The sequence below is a fragment of the Balaenoptera physalus genome, assembly GCF_965194825.1.
Source record: "Balaenoptera physalus genome assembly, chromosome: 6".
In the NCBI taxonomy this organism is placed as follows: Eukaryota; Metazoa; Chordata; class Mammalia; order Artiodactyla; family Balaenopteridae; genus Balaenoptera; species Balaenoptera physalus.
The window spans coordinates 93,925,504-93,946,600 of NC_138885.1; the positions used below are offsets into that span (position 1 = coordinate 93,925,504).

General features: G+C 36.9%; 1 protein-coding gene across 8 annotated transcripts in view; it reads right to left on the minus strand.

Annotated features, from left to right (window-relative positions):
* RAPH1 (Ras association (RalGDS/AF-6) and pleckstrin homology domains 1) overlaps nucleotides 1-21,097 on the minus strand; it is an 89,568-nt gene that overhangs the window by 41,062 nt on the left and 27,409 nt on the right. For all 8 annotated transcript variants that reach the window (XM_082466972.1, XM_082466971.1, XM_082466974.1 and 5 more), the window contains exons 2-4: nucleotides 15,307-15,426; nucleotides 11,595-11,700; nucleotides 10,265-10,770 (exon numbers count right to left, since the gene is read on the minus strand). In XM_082466972.1, coding sequence (XP_082323098.1) covers nucleotides 10,265-10,770; nucleotides 11,595-11,700; nucleotides 15,307-15,426 — 732 coding nt within the window. The remainder of the gene's footprint in view (nucleotides 1-10,264; nucleotides 10,771-11,594; nucleotides 11,701-15,306; nucleotides 15,427-21,097) is intronic.

Below are 21,097 nucleotides of genomic sequence, written 5' to 3' on the forward strand. Positions count from 1 at the left end.
CATTCTCGAAGTCATCAATGACCTTTTAACCAAGGTTTCTGTCTTTCCTATCACAGTACTTTCCTCACTGTACTAACATTGCTTCTTTGGTTGTCTGTATTGACACATCTCTCCTCAGACAATAAATTATAATCTCCTAAGGACGTTGTGTATTATGTTCACAGTTTTATCCCTTACAGCCCGACACAGTGTCTAGCTGCTCCAATATTTATGGAATGTATGAATAACTATTACTTCTTCGCCTTCATGCCACTTGCTTGGCCAGATCAAGACTGTTTTTGCTTTCCTCTCTATACATTTTCTCAGTCAACATATCCTATAGCACTGTGTCAATCACTGCATCAATCGGAGGCCTATCAAATCTATAATGCCATTATCCTCATTTTTAGGAAATAAAGACTTAAGTATTAAGGGCTAAGAAGGCATGATAAATGCAACCAACTCTCAAATGGTTCAGGAAAAAAATGTATATGCATAAAAAATAATAAAGTGTGGCAAAACGTTAAAAATTAGTGAACATGAGTAAAGAGTTTCATGAGTTCTTTGTACTATTCTTTCAAATTTTTGTAAATTTGACATTATTTCAAAATAAAAAGTTTAAAAATATATATTCTCTCTAGGCTCAATCTCACACAAGCTCCCATCATATTTCTAAACACTTATTGGTTAGTTAAAAAAAAAAAAAATCACAATCCAAGGTGTTCAACAGGAGATGGCTGCCTATATGCCATGTTAAACAGTATGATGGAACATTATATTATTAAAATTCAACATATCCTTACCAAAAATGAATATACATATGGGAAGTAACAAAGACAATAGAAAACAGTACCTATACAAACAAAGATTAAATGTTGTTACCTTAACGAAGATGAAAAGGGATTATGGAATGATAGAAATCATTTATTTAATGTTAAATAGGTTCCATTTCCATAAAATATTTAAATACTACAAAAAAGTTATCTTCCCAAATCTAATTTTTATCTTTTCTTCATCACTACTTTCATAAATCTAAAAGCTGTGCTCAAAACACATAAGAGGAGTGAATGTGAAGGTCAATTCTGCACACAAATTTTGCTCCATACCTTCTCAGTTTCAAAAACTTTCATTTGTTATAAAGCTATCACGTTCTCTATCAATCTCTCAAAAACTCTTCACAAATCTCTGCAAAGTAAGTTATGGATCACTACTTTCTTGAACTGAATCTGTGACGTGTTAAAAGTACCATTTATGAGCCAGAATCTTGTCGGGGGAGGATGTATAGAGAAGCATTGATCTGAACACAGGAGCCCAACCATAATCAAGAAATGACCTTCTACCAAAGCCATGGCTACAAAATAAAACACTTCGTTTTGGTAGCTCGCACCTTAGATAACAACTGGAAGAAAGCGGAGGTTTGTGAACACACATTAATGCTTCAACAAAACGTTTATCATCTCTTACTGATATGTGTATGTGCTCTTCACAAATATTAAAAATAAATATAGCGTGATGGTTAAGAATCCAGACCCTGCAGCCGGAGGGCCTGCTTTCAAGCCCCAGCTCAGTCGTTTCCCGGCAACGTGACTCTGGGCTTATTATTTAACCTGTTTCCCCATGTGTAAAATGGTGTAATGACAGCATTTATCTCCAAAAGTTGCTATAAACATTAATGAGTAATAATTACATTACTATTATATCAAAAGTGGGAAACCACCAGCCATCACCTGAATTTTATTTAAGCCTCAATTCATTTAGATCAGAGCTAGCTTATAGCTGTTAAATTTTAACAATATATTCAGGAATATACTAAAACACCACAAGATGGGGATGTTACTGCATAAATCTCTTTGCCGTTTTTCTTCTGCCCATGTAGTTCTGTCTCTAGTTCTGGATCCCAGAAGCACTGGCCAGTCTAGCCTTGTCTTGATCCTCCTTCAATTCTGTGATGAAGCAGCAAGGCATTGCTGTATGAGCTCTATAACCAGACTGTCTGGGTTCAAACCCTTGGGAAAGTTATTTAGTCACTCTGCCTTAGTTCCTTTCATTGTAAAATAGAGGTAATGGTACCTATTCCACTAGGCGCTGTACAGATTCAGTGTGTTAAGCATGTAAAGCACAATGCCCAACACAGAATAAGTACTCAATATAGTAGCTGATATTATTTTCTCTTTTTCCCCCTCTTCCATTTATTCCTCTCCTAGATATGTAACTGGCCATTATATAGCCAGTATAAGGTCCTTTACCAGCTTTACCCAACACAAAACAAAACGGAAAAGAAAAACAAAACAGACCTAAAACCGAATAAAGATGCGTTTTCACTTCCTCAAGGAAACACTGCACATATTTCTAAGAAACCCACACGATAAGGATCAGGGCATATATGCCAGTGTTGACTGGGTGGCGTGTCTGAAAAGTGTTTATGAGTGATGACCAGGCTTTTCCCCTGGCTTTCACCAATCTTCAGTTCTTCTTTCATCTGATACCTATTCCTTCTACTAATCTCACTAGGCCAGTGAAATCTAGAATTAAACACCAAGTTGGTACATGTGAATAAATTTCACTGAGCTGTAGCAACACAGCCACTAGACTTTTAGGCGAAATGTAGCTGTGATAATTAATAACCCCAATCTTTTAGATATGTAGGCCTCTTAAAGTTTCAGAAAGCCCTGTGCTCCCACCTGGTTAATACTTCAGAGCAAAAGGTTGTTTTCTAAGAATAATTTGGGACTTCAATGCCAATGCTACCTGATATTACAACACAATTGGCTGTTTTCTTTCCAATACCTCAAAATTTCTGCACACATTAATTCCTGAAATAGTTTGGGAAAGTGAAAGAAGTAAAGGAATTGCACTGAAGCTATGATATGCTGTGTTGCATATCACAAGTGATAATGGTGTATCCATGAAATATTTCATTGAAAAACCCCTATATACATAAGGAAAGAATATATAACACTGAAAAGTTTTAGTAGCTCAGATATTTAGGAAATTTTTCCTATCAAAATATTTATAATACAATCATCAAATATTCTTAAAGATTCAGCAAAACTTTTTGAATCTACCATAAACTTCAGTAAAAGCTTCTAAAAGCATTTTCATTTTAAAAACACATTTTTGTGTATAAAATTCCAAATTCAGAGGAATCATTAGTTTAAATCCCACCAGAAAATAAACATACAGGTATATTTTAGCACGAACCTTTTATCAGCAGACCCTACTTTATATAAAATTTATAACATGAAATTACTATTTAAATTTGAAAACTGCTGTCTTATTAAAAATTATTGTTTTATCAGTTAATGTGAATAAAAGTACCAGCAAGTCAGGGGCAACATTTATTTCACATTGCTTTAGATATAAAGAGCCCTAATTTACTTCAACTACAATGAATTCTAATTTTAAAAACTTAGCAAATGAACATTACTGATGGATTTCATAAGAATACTAACTAAAATTATTCTGTAATTCATTTTTATGTTTATCCATGGAAAATATTTTTATGCTTAAAGCACTCTTTAACACTCAGGGAATAATCATTTTTGATAATCAGCTTCACTTTATTTTTAAGATACTGATAAAAGTTGGGAGGCAAATGTTGTAGTTTTGGAATTCAAATATAGACTTCCCAGTTATTTGACCTACTTAATCTCTTCTTTGGAATAATGCCCGTACCAAAGGGATAGCGGAAGGCTTAAATGAAATAAACATATGTGAAGTGCCTGGAAGCACAGTATTTCAACAAAAGTCAAGAAACAGAAAGGAGGGGAAAAAGACATACTCTCCCTGATGTGAAATTATACTGTGCCTATCCCTGCTGGCTTCAGAGAGCAAGGAGGCAGAAAGATAAGCCACAGAATTATTTATTTTTGAATGGGCAGTTTGAATACCCACATCCCCAAGACAAAATAGCACCAATCTCAAATTGATTTTTCCAACTGATATTTGTATCACCAAACTTCAGTGCAAGTAACTACTCTGTCCTAGGTTTCTTAAAACAGGTATAATTACTTCCTCTGAAAAACTTAGTGGTGTCTAAAAAAAAAGTTTCACTATCAGAATTTTTACATATTACTTCACTCATGGCACTCCGTCCACCATCTTGAAAGAAAATAATTGCTGATAATTTTAGACTGCAAGACATCTAGACAAAGATGGACTGAACATGTGCATATATTTAAATGCTCATTCAAATATCTGACTGCTTCTTACGAGCCAAATAATGTTCTAGGTGCTAAAGACACAACAGGAATCAAAGAAATTTTTCAAAAAATTCCTCTCCTCCTGGAGCTCACATTCAAGTGGGAGAAGACAGATGAGCAAAATAAAAGAAGTAAAGGACTTCCCTGGTGGCACAGTAGTTAAGAATCCGCCTGCCAATGCAGGGGGCACGTGTTCAAGCCCTGGTCTGGGAAGATCCCACATGCCGCGGAGCAACTAAGCCCGTGCGCCACAACTACTGAGCCTGAGCCCTAGAACGCACAAGCCACAACTACTCAGCCCGCGTGCCACAACTACTGAAGCCCGTGCCCCTAGAGCCCGTGCTCCACAGCAAGAGAAGACACTGCAATGAGAAGCCCGCGCACCACAACGAAGTGTAGCCCCCCAACTTGCTGCAACTAGAGAAAGCCCGCACGCAGCAACGAAGACCCAACGCAGCCAAACATACATACATACATACACACATAAATAAATAAATTTATTTTTTTTAAAGCAAAATATATAGTATTGTAAATGGTGATAAAATAAAGAGAAATATAGAGCAGAAAAGGGAGATAAAAAGTATCACAGGGCAGAGGAAGAGGAGTTCAATTTTAAAATAGGGTGATCACAAGGCCTCACTGGGAAAGTGACATTTGAGCAAATCCCTAAAGGTAGTAAAGGGGTACTATCACAGGGAAGGGCATCCAGGCAGGGGGACAAGAGAAAAGGCTCTGAGGCAAGCTCTGACTTCTGGCAACGAACAACTGGGAGGCAGTATGGCTGACAGAGTAAGGGAGGGAGGAAAGAAAGGAATACAGCAGCAGGCAACAGGAAAGCAGATCTGGTAAGGCCCTGCAGGCCACTGCAGGGATTTTGGTTTTATACTGAGTAAGATACAAAGCCTTTGGGTTTGAGAGGAGGAGGGGCAAGATCTGACTTACCTTTAATAGGACCACTCTGGCTGCCATGTGGATAACAGATTGTTAAGGGAACAGTGAACACAGAAGACTAATCAGGAGGCTATTGCAAAAATCTATATCAAGACAGTGTTGGCTTGGTGGCAGTGAAGGTGGTGAGAAGTGATCAAATTCTGGATATAATCTGAAGTTAAGGCAACAGAACTGGCTGCTGGATTGGAAGCAGGGTGGGGGAAAAAAAAGAGAAGGAGATAAAGACTCCAAGGGTTTTGCTTGATGAACTGGAAGGACAGAATAGCCATTAACTGAGACGGAGGAGACTGCGGGAGGAATAAGTTCAGGAGAAAAAAATCAGGGCTTCAGTTTTAGACCAGTTAAATCTGAGTTACCTATTAGATAACCAACCAGAGATGTTGATTAGAAATAGGATAGGCATGAGCCTGGAGTTCAGGGGAGAGGCGCTGGCTAAAGAAACCTGTATTCCCTTGAATCTAAGATGATTTAATGCTGGTATTTCTTGATCTTTATCAGAAACTGTCAACAGACAGCTTCACACAACACAGTGTAATTGCCATCTTGCTGACAGTGAGTGACCGATGCCACCTGATTTAGACCATGGCGCCTCAATCTTGGCACTACTTTGGGTCAGATAACTTGTCTGCTGTGGAGGCTGTCCTGTGCATTGCAGGATGTCAGCAGCACCCCTGGCCCCACCCACCAGATGCCAGGAGCACCCTTCTGTCACTGACAACCAAAAACGTCCCCAGACATTGCTGAACGTCCTCTGGGGGACACAATAGCTCCCAGTTGAGAACCATTGTTTTTAGAGGGACTAAGATGTAGGGGGGGAAATGTGCCTTAAATAAATGATAGGGTATTAAAATTTGGGAGTTGTCAGTGTGTAAGACCACAAAAGGAGTAGATACAGACAGAAAGGTAGTCTGAGGACTGCACCTTGGGGCACTCCAAGGTCGAGAGACAGTAGACATGAAAAGGAGACTGTGAATGGCCAATGAGGTAGCTCTAATCCCTCCCCAAATCTCACTAAAACAAAGATAAAGGGTTTGGTTGTTGCTGCTGTTTTAAAAACAAACTCATAAGAAGACATGACAAAAATTTGGAAGCTAGAAAGCATATGGCTGAGTGGTTAAAAAAAAAAAACTCAGCAGGCCCAAGGAAAGCTGAATGCTAAGCCAGCACTGGAGAAAAGCAGAGGAGCGCCCCAATTTACACTCTGTAACCTCAAATGACTCCAGAAACAGCAGAAGTGAAGGTGGGACCAGTTGAAAGCATATTTAAGAAAGCAGTTAATTCCCAGATTTCCTCCTTTCCTGCCACCAGCAGCAGTCTCAGGTTCAGACTGATATTCATTCATAGCACCCCAAAGACCACAGCTTGGCACCAGGTTCATTTAGTTCTGCAGAAAGACAAAGACAAAGACAGCATGCTAGCATGCGGCATGCTACCTTCAGAAGGGGTTTATACAGCCCACCAGGGGCCTTTTTTGGACCCACCACTGTAAGAGAAAGAGATCATGTGAATAAGTACAGAAATCACCCTGGCTTAGGGAAACTTCATGCTCCACAGGAACCAGGAGCATATTTTAACAGCCAATGAGTGTAGGTTCCAGGGCCCCTGGAGGGATATGTTCATGCTCACTTACAAGAGTCACACACTGCACAACAGGAGTCAAGCTCAGTGTCTTTTCACAGGCTTCTATAGTTCACTCACAGTCTTCCTGATCCATATGCACTCACCAATCAGCATCAACTTACAATAAACAATATTACCTGGATACGTTATATATTCATTCATCAAGTTTCTAGTAAAAGAATGCCAGGAGAAGGAAAATCCAAGGTCATTTCCCATGAAAAAAAGGGCTCAGACCTGCTATTATTCACCCTTTCTACTTACACAGTGATTCTCAAAAGGGGGCAATTTTGCCTCACAGGGAACATGTAGCAATGTCTGGAGACATTTCTAGTTGTCACAACTGGAGGGAGGTATGTAGTCCTGGCACCGCGTGGGTAGATGCAAGGGGTGCTGCTAAACATCCTACAATGCACAGGACAGCTCCCACACAAAGGATTATCCAGCCCAGATGTCAACAGCCCTGACCTAAAAGGATTAAATGGAAGCTTGTGTTGAGGACCACTCCACACGCCATGCCTTCTTTCCCAAACGAGTGCTAAAGCACTGGCAGCCCAGCATATGCCCTCCATGCAGGGGATTGGAAGAATCTTCTCTGGAGAAGCTCACCCACCTGAGAGACAAGACCTAAGAAGGATACTAGAATAAAGACTACAAAAGACAGAGAAGAATTTTAAGAAGATGAAATTTATAGAACACCAATTTTGTTCAAACCAAGTAAGAGATTTAATCAACTGGGAGAAAGTTTGGAGTAGAAATAGTGATAAACATACAAAAAGCTATTTTGAAATCTAAAGACAATTCTTAATTCCAGGAAAAGCAAAAGGTAATGTCCCCAAAAGGAAATGTAACAGAAGTATATACAGTTTAGCAGTAAACTGCATGTATACAGTCATGATAATATAAACACTGAACAGTTACCCAACCAAAATATATTGGAAGGATGGGGGAACGGGAGGGGAGAAAAGAGGGGAACTGTCTAAGGAGCAGTATATCCTCATTTCCAAAGTGAGAAGACAGTAGGTAATACATACAACTGAAAAAAATAATCAAGAAATAGCGATATACTTATAGATTTAATGATAGGTAAATACACTAAGAATCAGCTAAAAGAGTAGAAAGCACTTACCTCTGCGAGCAGAATACAGGGTGCTTGAGTGTGTGTGTGCGTGTGTAGCAAAGTTTTTTTTGGTAACAAGTCTCTTTAGAACTATATGACTGTTTTTTAAATTAATTAATTTATTATTTTTTAAAATTTTTGGCTGCATTGGGTCTTCGTTACTGCGTGCGGGCTTTAACTAGTTGAGGTGAGGGGGGCTACTCTTCGTTGCGGTGCACAGGTTTCTCATTGCGGTGGCTTCTCTTGTTGCGGAGCACGCCACAGGCTTCAGTAGTTGTGGCTCGCGGGCTCTAGAGCGCAGGCTCAGTAGTTGTGGCGCACAGGCTTAGTTACTCCGCGGCATGTGGGATCTTCCCGGACCAGGGATCGAACCCTGTTCCCTGCATTGGCAGGCAGATTCTTAACCGCTGTGCCACCAGGGAAGTCCCTAGAACTATATGACTTAACTCCATGCATGCAAAACTAATTAAAGTATTTTTTAAAAAATTGTATTTGAGTCTGGTGGTAATCTGATACACTGGTTTGGGATCTAGCAAGCCTCCCTTAGTTTTCTTGGTTTGAATTGGAACAGACTAGATCCAAAAAAAAAAGTACATCGAAACAAGTTCCAGATTTGTTAAACCACTTTTCTACCCATCTGGGCAAGGCAAAAGAACAGGCTGGACAGAGAAGACTTTAACTCCTTTCCCTGCTTTTTGCTGGCTTACTCACCAAACCTTATATTAAAGTCTTATATTAAATATTATACCATTGAACACTGGTATCCTTGCCCATGGATACCACTAGATACTGTGTGAAGTGTTTGCTAGGAGAAGACTTCACTTTTTACTTTATTTGCTCTTCAGTTGTTACTTATAATGAGTGTACTTTACAGAGTGAACTTTATAATGAGTGTATTTTACAGATGGAAACACACACATACACACACACCAAGATTCTTAATTAGTTCATAACCTGTCCTCATGCATTTTGACCCAACTCAAAATAATCTGATTGGAAAGAAGGAATATCAACATATAAAACACAAAATAACCAAGCAAGCTCATTCCTAATAAACTATTGCTCATATCCCAACAGGTAAGTCTAAAAGATATAAGTGATGCATGCTAAGTAGCTGGTGCTAAATATAACGCCCAGGTATCACAAGGTAGAAATAAGTTTTCAAGTTCTCTGTAGAATATATACCGCTTAGAAAAGTCTCATTTTAAATAAATGAAAGTTTACTCTTTGATGTAATTTGCTAACTTTCTTTACAAGCAATAAAACTTAAATTTATCTCCAAACTACCATGATTCATGCTTCTTTTGTGCTCCACAGTGCCTAGAACAAAGTACTAGTGGATACCAAGAGTTACTGACTGATGGAAATTACCCTAATGAATTAAATCAATGGGGTGAAAATCAATAATGTTGAGTAATAGGTGTAAATTTTGAATTTCTCTGCAATTCCTTAAACAATGTTTTATAAGATTTTACCTTAGTATTGATTAATATAAATTATTTTACCCTGTATTAGAGAGCACTATATATATAAACTGAATGGAAGGCTGGCTTTATTCTGCCCCATAGGTTTTCTTCTTTCTTGCTGCTACCTTATAACAAAATTGCCTTCTCCCTGATGAAAAAAACTCAATAAAGAATTCACCTTCATCAAGCTCAGCTTTTACTAAACTTATTTTATCACAGATCCATTCCTTACCCTCACCCCATCACATCCAGAAAAACTTCATCTTTTAAAATCTGTTCATGCATATTATATCTCTTCTGATTCTCTGAACCACAGTATGAGGAAGGTAGACCATGTACAATTAGCTCCACTTTACTTATGAGAAATTGAAGTTCACAAAGATTGAATAACTCATGTAGGTTTGATGGGTAGTGAAACACTTGGAACCAAGTTTTCCAATTCCAAGCCCAGTGGCTCTTTCCACTACATCACACCGAGTCTTTGAGAATAAAATGGAGTAAACCCCGAGAGCTAGAATCTGGGAGAATTATAATGGGGATACGAGTCATTTTCTCAAATGGTTATTTTGTAATAAACATATATTAGAAAGCAATTATTATCAGCTTAATAGCTATCATAACTTTGCAAAATATCATCAAATATAAATTACATTTCAAGTTTTTTTAATCATGTGATACAACTGACATTAATTTAAGGACTTCAAATAGTCACAAGAATAAAACTGAAGAAACTAAATCTCTTCTTAATCATCTTTATGACACTGCTGTATCTGGTAATATATTCTGCAGTCTGATTTTAAAGCTTAGCTCAGAGGTATTCTTGACAAACTTTAAAAAACAGGAAAGTTGATGAGAACTGCATTTTAAGAATATCATCTCTTCCTTATTTTAATACTGAAATACCAGGGAAGAAAGTTCCGTCCACTTACCTCAGTAATTGGCTGCCCCTGATGCGTCAAATCCAGTTCTTGAGGGCGTGTTACTTTATCAATATCCAAAGAGTCCATGCTAGAGGCTGCAGACGCGATGCTTGAACGAGAGGAGTTGCTAACAGAGCGTGCTTCGGCGTCACTCGCTGTGCCCGCCGACGCTGTTCTCCTGTGCTGGTTAGTTACTGAGGGCTTAGTGTCTTCCGGCACAGACTGCTGAGCAGCCTCATCCATGCTCAAGGAGGCCCGTTCTAACTGTGCAGTGATGTCATCCAGAGAGTAGTTGGCAGGAGAGGGTTTAGTTATCCTATCAGACGAAGAAGACAATCCTTTCAAGGTGCCATGTTTTGATGTATGTCGGCTGGCAGGTAACTTCTGAGTGGCTTTTGTTTCTGTGATTTGACGCTTACTATTTCCTGCACCAATACTGCTGAGCTCCTGCTCTATTGAGCAAAGATCGGCCATTAGGGCATCCAGATCCACAGTTTCTCCCTGATTCAGAGCTTCTGCAATGAACAACATGCATGACGTTTCCAGAACACAGTGAATTAGAATTTATACATTCTATTATAAATCAGTTAATGAATGCCAGGGGAAAAGCAAAAAAATTCATCCTATTGGGCCTAACGCCTATCAAATACAGGATTTCTAACAGTTTTTTTGTTTTAAATTCCAAGAGAATATTTTAGAAGCAAAGAGTCCATCTTTTAAGATTTGTAGTAATCAGAGGAGAATAAAATTATGAGTTGAAAGATAAAAATAATGGAAAAATTGTATACTGTTCCATGGTTTTAACCACATCCCCTATGCAATTTTTTACCAGAGGCTCTAAGTTGTTAATATGACCACTGCCCTGGTGGAGATGTTAATACCTAAAGATCTGAGGGCATAAAAAGAGAAATGTTAAGCCCTAAAAAAATTACAGATTGAAATGTCAGTTCTAAGAACTAAAAGCTGACTAGGTAGAGTTCATTAAATAAAGGCCAGAGGGGCTGGTTTTAAATTAGTAACAAGTAATTTCACTTTCACTGGACTTTATTCCAGTGAAAATACAACAATGCAATTAAGTTTGTTGTAGGATTCTACCTGAGTATGTAGTTTGTCAATTATTAATAACTCTACTAGAAAACTATTTTAGTTATGTTCCAGTTTGTTTTTTTCTGTGATCATTTGAATTAGTAATAAAATATACAAATCAAGAAATATAAGAGCTCAGTCAAGTTATGCATATATGGTTTTTATATTGAGCTATTTGTAATTGTTACTGTATTATTTCCACATTATATAACTTAATACACTGTTTTACATTTTATTTCCAATTACGTCTTACCATTCAAGTTGTATATGGAGAAGCGATAAGAAAAATTGGCCATGTTTGTTTCCTGGCGAAGAGGAGATCTTTTTATTGGTTCCGTGGCCTTGTCAGAATCCAAACTCTTTAAAAAACAAAGTTTAATAAGTCATATTAAATTCAGGCTTCAATTATAATAAAAAGATGAATAAAGTTTTTTTTGTATGATTAAGTGAACTTTCATATAATATTTAATACAACCAAAGTTCTTCTAAGTAATAGCCTTAAGGAAAAGTATAATTGGTTTTCACATCATTTTGGTTATAGTTTCTTCAATTTTTAGATATATGCTTACTTAAGGCACTTGAGATAGTTACAGTTTGGAGTAAATATCTTTCCAAATATTGAATACATCAAGTATAGTGACTGAGCTCGTTTTACATAAATTCACCATAAAATAAGCTAGGTACATGAATATGGGCATGGTAAGATAAGAAATAAAAAGGAATAATGCAGAGAATTCTGTTTTCTCTCTCCTCAAAGGAATTTGTTTTTGGTCCAACAGAGCCTCATTCTTGGAATGAATTACCCTGAAGATAAGGCACAATTCTGGACTCAAAATTATGAGACCCAAGATCTTAACAGAAAGTGGCTACAACTTCAAACAATGATGGAATATCCTTGTTCTTTTCAAGCTCTACTAAGGTGAGGGCAAACTGTAACCAGCTATACTGCCTGTCATGAAGTCTACAATCACACTGAACTTTAAGGTAGGGTGTCTTGTAAGTTAACTCACCACCTTTTTATTTTTCTATTTTTAAGATTTTTAAATTATTTATTTATTTATTTAATTTATTTTTTGGCTGCATCGGGTCTTAGCTGTGGCATGCGAGATCTTCGTTGAGGCATGCAGGATCTTTTGTTGCGGCACGCAGGCTTCTCTCTAGTTGTGGCATGCGGGTTTTCTCTTCTCTAGTTGAGGCGTGTGAGCTCAGTAGTTGTGGCACACAGCCTTAGTTACCCCGTGGCATGTGGGATCTTAGTTCCCTGACCAGGGATCAAACCCGCGTCCCCCGCATTGTTAAGGTGGATTCTCTACCACTGGACCACCAGGGAAGTCCCAACTCACCATCTTTTTAAATGACACTTTTTTTCTCTCCAACCTTTCTACAATAAGGAAAATAAGGTGTTTACAACAGAGAAATGCAGGGAAAGGGTCAACAGTTATTTAAGGTCTATTTAAATAAATTTGTAAATATTACGATTAGTCTTTTAAATTTTTAATTTCTCTTTATAATTATCAAATAGATTTCAAATGAAAAAGAATGCTGAATAGTCTATTTGTAGAATCATGGAATTAGATTAGAATGCTATCTTCTTTATTCATTTGCTTCAATTGAATCCATTTAGATAGTGTCCATCCAGTTTTTAAAGCTATCATCTGAAGGAGATCCACAGCCATTCAGTGTCTTATTTCAAAGTTTCGGGAAACAGCTAGGAAATTCTCCTTTAACCTCAAACCAAATTCTTCCGCTGCAATTTAAGGCCTAATCCTCCTTCTCTCAGTGGAAATGAAGAATAGTACGTAGGTAATGTTTTCAGTAAAACTTGAATATAATTGAAAACATATTAAAACTCAATCTATTCATCAGTTCAAATAAACAAATACTTATTATAATTATCTGCTGTGTCCATGGTGCTGGGGCAAAAAGGGAAATAATAAGAAATACTCCTTGATGCCAAGAAATGGGTAATCTAGTAGAGTGGTTTTTTAACTTTTTTTTTTTTTTTTTGGCAGGGGATGGAGTCAGGGTGGGAGTGGAGGTCACTGAGAATGTGATAAAAGCCATGAACCTTCTTCCAGAAAAATGCAAATACATATAAAATTTTGCAAACAATTTCAGATGATTCAACAACCACTTAAAACTTAAAACTGATTTAATATAAAGTTGAAAATCCATTAACATCGTTTGGGTAATACAGGTGCATAGATGACTCTGTAGTTAACTAAAATGAGGAAATAAACAAAAATTTAAGTTTCAGCCACCAACTTAGTAAGTAAAATATTTTTTGAAAATTTCTGAAGTGTTAAAAAGCAACTTGCTAGCAGCGAGCCACGTTATGCAATAGTTTTAACCTGTTTTCTCTCTAAAGACAGCTTTATACATAAAAAAAGAACTGTCACAGCATTAGTTTAGGAGCCAACTGTTTTGATGAATGGCTCTTCACATCTGTATGTCAGGGAATTTAAAACATAGGGAAGAATACAAGGTTTTATTGTATTCAGTAGAAATGCCATCTACAGTGGAGTAGCATGGAGTCCACTCCACCCAGAGTGGCTGCACTGATATCTACCTGTCTTTTCTCTTTTTTGGCCCCTCGCCAGGGATGGACAATAAAACCCACAGTCAAGGAAACCCCTGGGAGTTCCCTGGTGACCAAGTGGTTAGGATTCCGGGCTTTCACTGCTGTGGCCTGGGTTCAGTCCCTGGTCAGGGAACTGAGATCCTACAAGCCACGCAGCGCGGCCAAAAAAAAAAGAAAACCCCACACATGACAGCTGGCCCTCACATACTTTCCTTCAAGCATTGTCATTTTCTATTTCCTCTTCTTTGCTTCCTCTTTCCTTTTTCTCCTCAGCACAGAACTGCATAGCCTAGTCACCATCTCCATGCCAAAATCACTTTTTTAAAAAAAAAATTAAGAATTAAACTGAAATGGTTTGGTAACTACATAAAAGACCTTTATCACCACAAATACTGTTATTTCTTCTGACTGGAGATGAAGAGCATGATCCTTATGAAATCCTAGTAAGACTGAAAGCGTTCTTCTCAAAATTCATCATTAACGGGCTGTGGTCACAAACATGTCTGCTTTTCAAAATGATCTAGCAAGAATTACCTGAAGAGTTTCTCAGTTTCAATCCCAGACTGCTATAGAAAGAGATACAGAAACAAACTAGTACTTTAAGTTTCCAAACCTTACCACCTACTTTTCTACTAGTTAACAAATCTCATACTTAGCTATTTACACAAAAATTCTTCCCAGAGATATTATTTAAGGATGAGTGAAAATAAGTTTTGTTCTAATGTTCTTTCTCATTGTCATAAAGTTAATGTTCCTTTAATAAACATAACTATCTATCTTCATATATATTGAATATAATGTATTAACTGGGGTAGTAATAGTATACGCTTTTATTCTAAAAAGTGACCTGGTTTAGAGGATAAAGTCATTCTTTTTTTTTTAAAACCGAAGATCTAATAAAACAAAATGAAGAAGCTCAGCCACTGTTTTCAAATGCCGCCGGGGATGAAATTTTGTCAGTATTCTGGAATCATGTAATAGAAAATATCTGCATGTGAGGATATTATTTATGTTGTAAAATGTGTTCATACTCACTAAGTTATAGAATAGGATTTGCTAAAATTTAGGTTTTTACATTTTAGGCTTTAAAACTTTTTAGGCAGCAACTCAATTTATGAAACAGATTTTAAGAAATCCCTCTAGATGCATAGAACCTCTGTCAAAAGCATTTTTTTTTTTGAAACTCCTTAAAATAACCACAGAAGACAGTATCTTGTGTTCTAGAGTTACTATTCATTTACTTGTTAATGTTTTGGACATTTTTCCTTTATAGCAGTATTTTAAAACATAAACTATATTCATATCCTCATGTCTACGCAGTAAAGTTTTAGCACATAGTGATGACTTAAAATCCTCTACCAGTTTTTCAAGCACAATTTCCAACCTGAGTGAGTTTGTCTAGCTCCCCCAGCCAGGCTCCAAACATTTTGTCCAGGTCCTGATCTTCCTTGTCACTGTCTTCTTCAGCGCCATGGTCAATTTCTTCATCTGACAGCTGCTCCATCTGAATGAAATACAGATATTTGTGTATAATGAATAGTTACAGGCTGAACTTGAAACATCATGCAGTGTATGTTCTGATACATATTGCAACTCTCTGGAGTCAAACCTTGAAAACTAGAGATTATATTATAAAAGGAAACTGGAAGTCATAAGTGGAGACAAGGTTAACAAGTGAGTAGAAATGAGCAATTAAGCCTCAAATTTTTAGGAAATTGAGAAAGAAGAACACACTGTATCAGATTATAACCAGAATCACAAGTAATGATGATTTTTAAAAAAAAATTTTTATTGGAGTATAGTTGCTTTACAACAATGATTTTTAAATCACAGACCACTCCCATTAATCAGAGGATATTACAGCAGTACAGTTCTCTCCACTAATAGATCCTGCAACACCCCCAAACACCACAGAAAAAAAATTTCAGAAGACTTTAACGAGCAAGTTATTATCTTATTTATGCTGTAAAAATTTGTTCAAATAAGTATGTATCATGAAAACCTTAGTCCAAAAAGTATTTCAGAGAAAAGACAAAGCAAAAACCTTTAATCTACTTCAGTTTGTTGAATTAGCTCTTCCTTCTATCTTACTCTTACTTTCTACCCCATTTGTCTTTTACTAACTTCCCTATCAGTCCCTACAAAATTCAAGGAACTAGAATTCAAATAGAAAACTGGAATTGAAAACATGAAATTCATATACAAAATTTCCTACATGTGGTGACTTTTCACGTGTAAGTCCTTTGAAAGAAGGGATATTTTCTTTCTTCCCATTAATAAAATAACGTGGTATCTGACACGGAACTTGCATATTATTTTGTGAAAGGAGGAAAAGATTATACGAAACAAAGTAAGATCAATGACTGATCAGATACTTAAAATTCTTAAAGTAAGATTAATCTGATTAATATAAAATATTTCAATATTAAAGGCTCTGAGAAATCTTCAGTAAAGCTTAGCTTTGCTTAAACCAACATATTCCAAATTTACATGACCACAGATCCTTTTCCTTCAACTTGGAGTAACACACATTAACTTTCCCAGGGACACAATGAATATCTTCATTGTACATGCCATACTCTTGACTCACGTTTACGAAAACACAAATTTTATTCTAGTGGATCTAGGCAATATTCAGAATACAACTTGTCAGTTAGCTTAAACAGTTCTTCAGAGATTAAAGATATCTTTAATCTAGAATAAGAATTTATATACATCTTATACCTCCAAAGCAGCAATCAACAAAATTATTTCTGCGGTCCTTAAACACAGTTATGAGATACATAAGGATTTTAGCTATCTGATGAGGTGCCATGAAGTTAAATTTTAAACCTTATTTTACCATATAAAATTTTGTAGAAATGGTCAAATACTGTTGCAAAATCAAAACTGAATTTAGTTCTAATAATGCTGAAAATCAGATCATATCCCATTTAACCACTTAAGAGATTCTCATTTCTTAATTTCACTACTATAAGCATGTATAAATCAGGGCATTCTACCTTGACAAATGGAAAATGGATCAACTAATTTTCCAATGCATAAATTTGGCTCTTAAAGACATTTGATTTTTATAGTTCACTTGTATTAATACTATTGCTAAGATTTTCATTCATTATTGAATTATTTACAGAGAGTAGCTCCCGCTCATCACAACTAGAGAAAGCCCGCGTGCAGCAACAAAGACCCAACACAGCCAAAAATAAATAAATAAAAATTTTAAAAAAGTCATCTACCCATTAACAACAAAAAGTTAGTGCAAAGAAAAACCTCATCACCAGGTGACTTAATTATTCGAATAACAGTTGCTAGTTTGAGAACATCTAAGAGTAGTAATACTCAGTCTTCATAATGAGGGCCAACAAGCAACAGAACTGGGAATGTTAACAGTCAACTTCCTTTTCCTTCCTAATCTTCAAAACTATAAACACTGGAATAACCCAGAAGCAAAAATATTCTAGGAAGAATTCTGCTTTGAGATAATGACACTTATGCCTACACTTTCCTTCTGAGCACACATTGCAAATGCCCATAAGGAAGATGCTACACTGGAAAAAAATGAAACAATAGGAATATAATTTTACAGCGCAAACACTAAACGGTTCAAAATGAATATGAATATTTTAAATTGTCATGGATCCAAATAGAACTACAGACTCCACACCAAAGTCTGGTGTGTTCTGTGAGCTTTTTTCCTATTATTCAAACCCAATAATTATTTGGATTTTAAAAAGTCTCTCAAATATTTTAATAATTTTGTTTTATCTAGACTACTATTGACTCACGTAAAGGAACATATGCTAAGGAACAATGACAGAGTCATAAAATAAATCGAAAATTTAAAGTAACTATTAGACTTTTACTATTTATGTAACTTTTGCCAATTTTGTCCTTTCTTGAATTTCTGTCACCACATGGGTTATTTTACAAAAATGAACTTTAGACATTTTATTCAGAGACTTTTCCAATAAAAATTTAGGTCCTACAACATTTCTTTTTTTTAATTTTTTAAATTTTTATTTATTTATTTATTTATTTATTTTTCAATTTATGGCTGTGTTGGGTCTTCGTTTCTGTGCGAGGGCTTTCCCCAGTTGCGGCAAGCGGGAGCCGCTCTTCATCGCGGTGCGCGGGCCTCTCACTGTCGCGGCCTCTCGTTGCGGAGCACAGGCTCCAGACGCGCAGGCTCAGTAGTTGTGGCTCACGGGCCCAGCCGCTCCGCGGCATGTGGGATCTTCCCAGACCAGGGCTCGAACCCGTGTCCCCTACATTGGCAGGCAGACTCTCAACCACTGCGCCACCAGGGAAGCCCCCTACGACATTTCTTAAAGGATCTATACTCTAAAACAGCACTCTCCATTCTCTAGAAGCTGATGTTAATCCTTATTCTCCTACCCCCAATACGGCATTGTTTCTGTTTACTACACACACCAAATGAGGAGCCCCAAGAAAGTTTATAGGCTCTGCACTGTCTAAAAAGTCAGCAAATCTGGTAAGGCAATTCATTCCTTATTATATATCAATCCTGTCTCCAATTAAATCACGATTCTAAACCTGAATTTTCCCAACATAATGCCCCTGCTGGAAATGATGACAGCAGAAAATGCAAATTAAATTATACACTAGTCAGTCAACTGTCCCTCCAAACAAAAAGGGGAAATTTTTTTTAAGAAGAAAAGAGAACTTACAAATTTTGTTTTAAAAATAATTAGATATAAAGCAGAAACTAACACACCATTGTAAAGCAATTATACTCCAATAAAGATGTTAAAAAAATTTAAAAAAAAATAGGACTTAAATGGATAGCTTCTAATGTGATGTTTTTCCTTAATGATGTAGAAATAGGCCCAAGGAAACTATAATACATACTAGAACAAATACTATTAAATTACTCTATTAAATTAGGTACTTTAGGAGGAACATACTAAGGTTTCACTCAAGGTCCCTGCTCCATTATATCTGAGGGAAACTACTTCCTTAAAGAACAAATGTACCCTGCCACAAATGAAAAGGTTTACGCTTCCAAAGTGCAGACTTACTGAATACAGAACAAAGCCCTAAGTCGCTGGCAGGTCGAGAAGGCCCTGAGTGATCCTGGCCTTCAGGGACCTCTCTGACCTCTATTCCCACTCTCCCCACTCTCCCCTCCAGCCACACAGTCCTGCCCACTGCTGCTCCTTGGAGCAGGTTGTGGGGGGAGGAAGAATGTGGATTCTGTTTTGAAGACAGATTGAGAGATGCCTAGCAAACATCCAACTGGAAGAAAACGAGGAAGTTAGGACTCAGGTAATGAGAAAGTTTAGTCAGCCTGAATATTATTTCAAAATCATATGTTTACTACAGAAAAATAATAGATTACAGCTAATAATAACTGACATTTTAAACTAGTTTACATTTATTTTATTAATGAAGTGAAAACAGAAATAATGGGGGAATGATCCATAATTGCTTATATGCTGGTTGGTTTCATTTCACAAATAACAGTGAATAATTGTGCTTCAATTACTACAGGTGAAAACGTATAATATACATAGTAAGCTCCACTACACATAAGGAAACTATCCATTTAGTGTGCCTTAGTATGAAACAATATTATTCCCACTAAATTTTCCATGAAGTTAAAACATTCAAGCATATTTTCCCTATTAACCTTCCTCTTGGAAGATATTTTGGTTTACTACTCAATTTCCTCACTGCAAGACGGAATGGTGATCTTTATCAAGAAGGTGGGGCTTAGAGTAGGACTTAAGGATTTGAATAAATATATTCCAGGTAGGGCTAATTATAAAGAGCAAAGAAGAAGGTCTGTTTTTGTGAGACTGTCAAATAAAACAAGAGGGAAGAGTGAGATTTAAAGGTCAAGGACTAAGAAAGGATCCGGTCATACAGGAAAGCCTTGAAAGCCAAACCAATTTTTTCCCTCCAGAAGGCAACTGGGAAGAACTATACACAGAAATGAAGGAGGTAGGGGGAGAAATGGTATTTTAGTCAGAGGACATGGTACCTGTATAAGAGTTATTAGAAAAGGGAAAGACCATTAGAAGGCCACTGTGGGTATTAGTTAGAGAGAATTACAGATACAGAAATTAAAGTCTTGAGAGGAAGTATAACTTATACAAGTCACATACTTACGAGTGGCAAGAAGAGTACATGGTATATAGCCAGGGTGCCTTATTTATTACCGAACTCTTTTTTGTCCCTTTAATTCAAAAATTCAAAAATAATTCAAAATACTTGCTTTTAGTAAAAGCACTTAAAGAATAACTGCTTTTTGTAAAAATAAGTGCTCTATACTTAAAAACACGTGAAAACTCTCAGAATACAGGAGTGCAGAGCTGCTACTACAGCATTTCCTTAGGTCTAGCATGCTTAATGTTCCAAAGAGGCAAGAGAAGCTTTGGTATTATTTAGTATTTACTCTACATCTACCATGTGCCAGACACTGGGGGAACAGAGATCAACATGACAGACTCTGTCCTTAAGTATATATAATCTAGTAGGGAACGGACCAGGAAACCAACAATGATGAAACACTATGTTAAGTGCTATAATAGAGTTTTTTTATGTGAGTGTAGTCTATAATAGAGTTTTGTTATGTGAGTGTAGTCTATAATAGAGTTTTGTCATGTGAGTGTAGTTTAATTCCGTTTGAGAAGACGAGAGGAAAGGTGTGATGCTTCAGTGGAGACCTGAAGAATGAATGTACAAGGCAGAGATGGGGAAGAGGGTTGTAAGCAGAGGGACCAGCATGTGCCAGGGTATATAAAGGTGTGAGAAGGTTAAGACATGTTGAGAACTCTAAGTGGCTTAACACTCCTGAAGCATAGGATGTGTGGCATAGACCCATGGAAAATGGGGCTGGAGAGGGAGGTAGGGGCAACATTATAAGCCATATCAAAGAGTTTGGATTTGATGCCATACGGCAACATTTTTCCAATTGTGGTCTACTGATGACCTATATCAAAATTACCTGGAGTGCTTCTTCTTAAAGTCAGCTTTAAAATGGTGTGCCCAAGATCTGAATACCAATTTCCAGGAGGGGGACATTTTTAACAAGTCCCCCCAGGGAATTGCTTATGCCCACAAAAGTCTGAGAACTGCAATAGTGTGTTATAATTACTGGGAGGGCTTCCAAGACAAAAGTAATGCAGTTTTGCATGGCCACAATTTGGTTA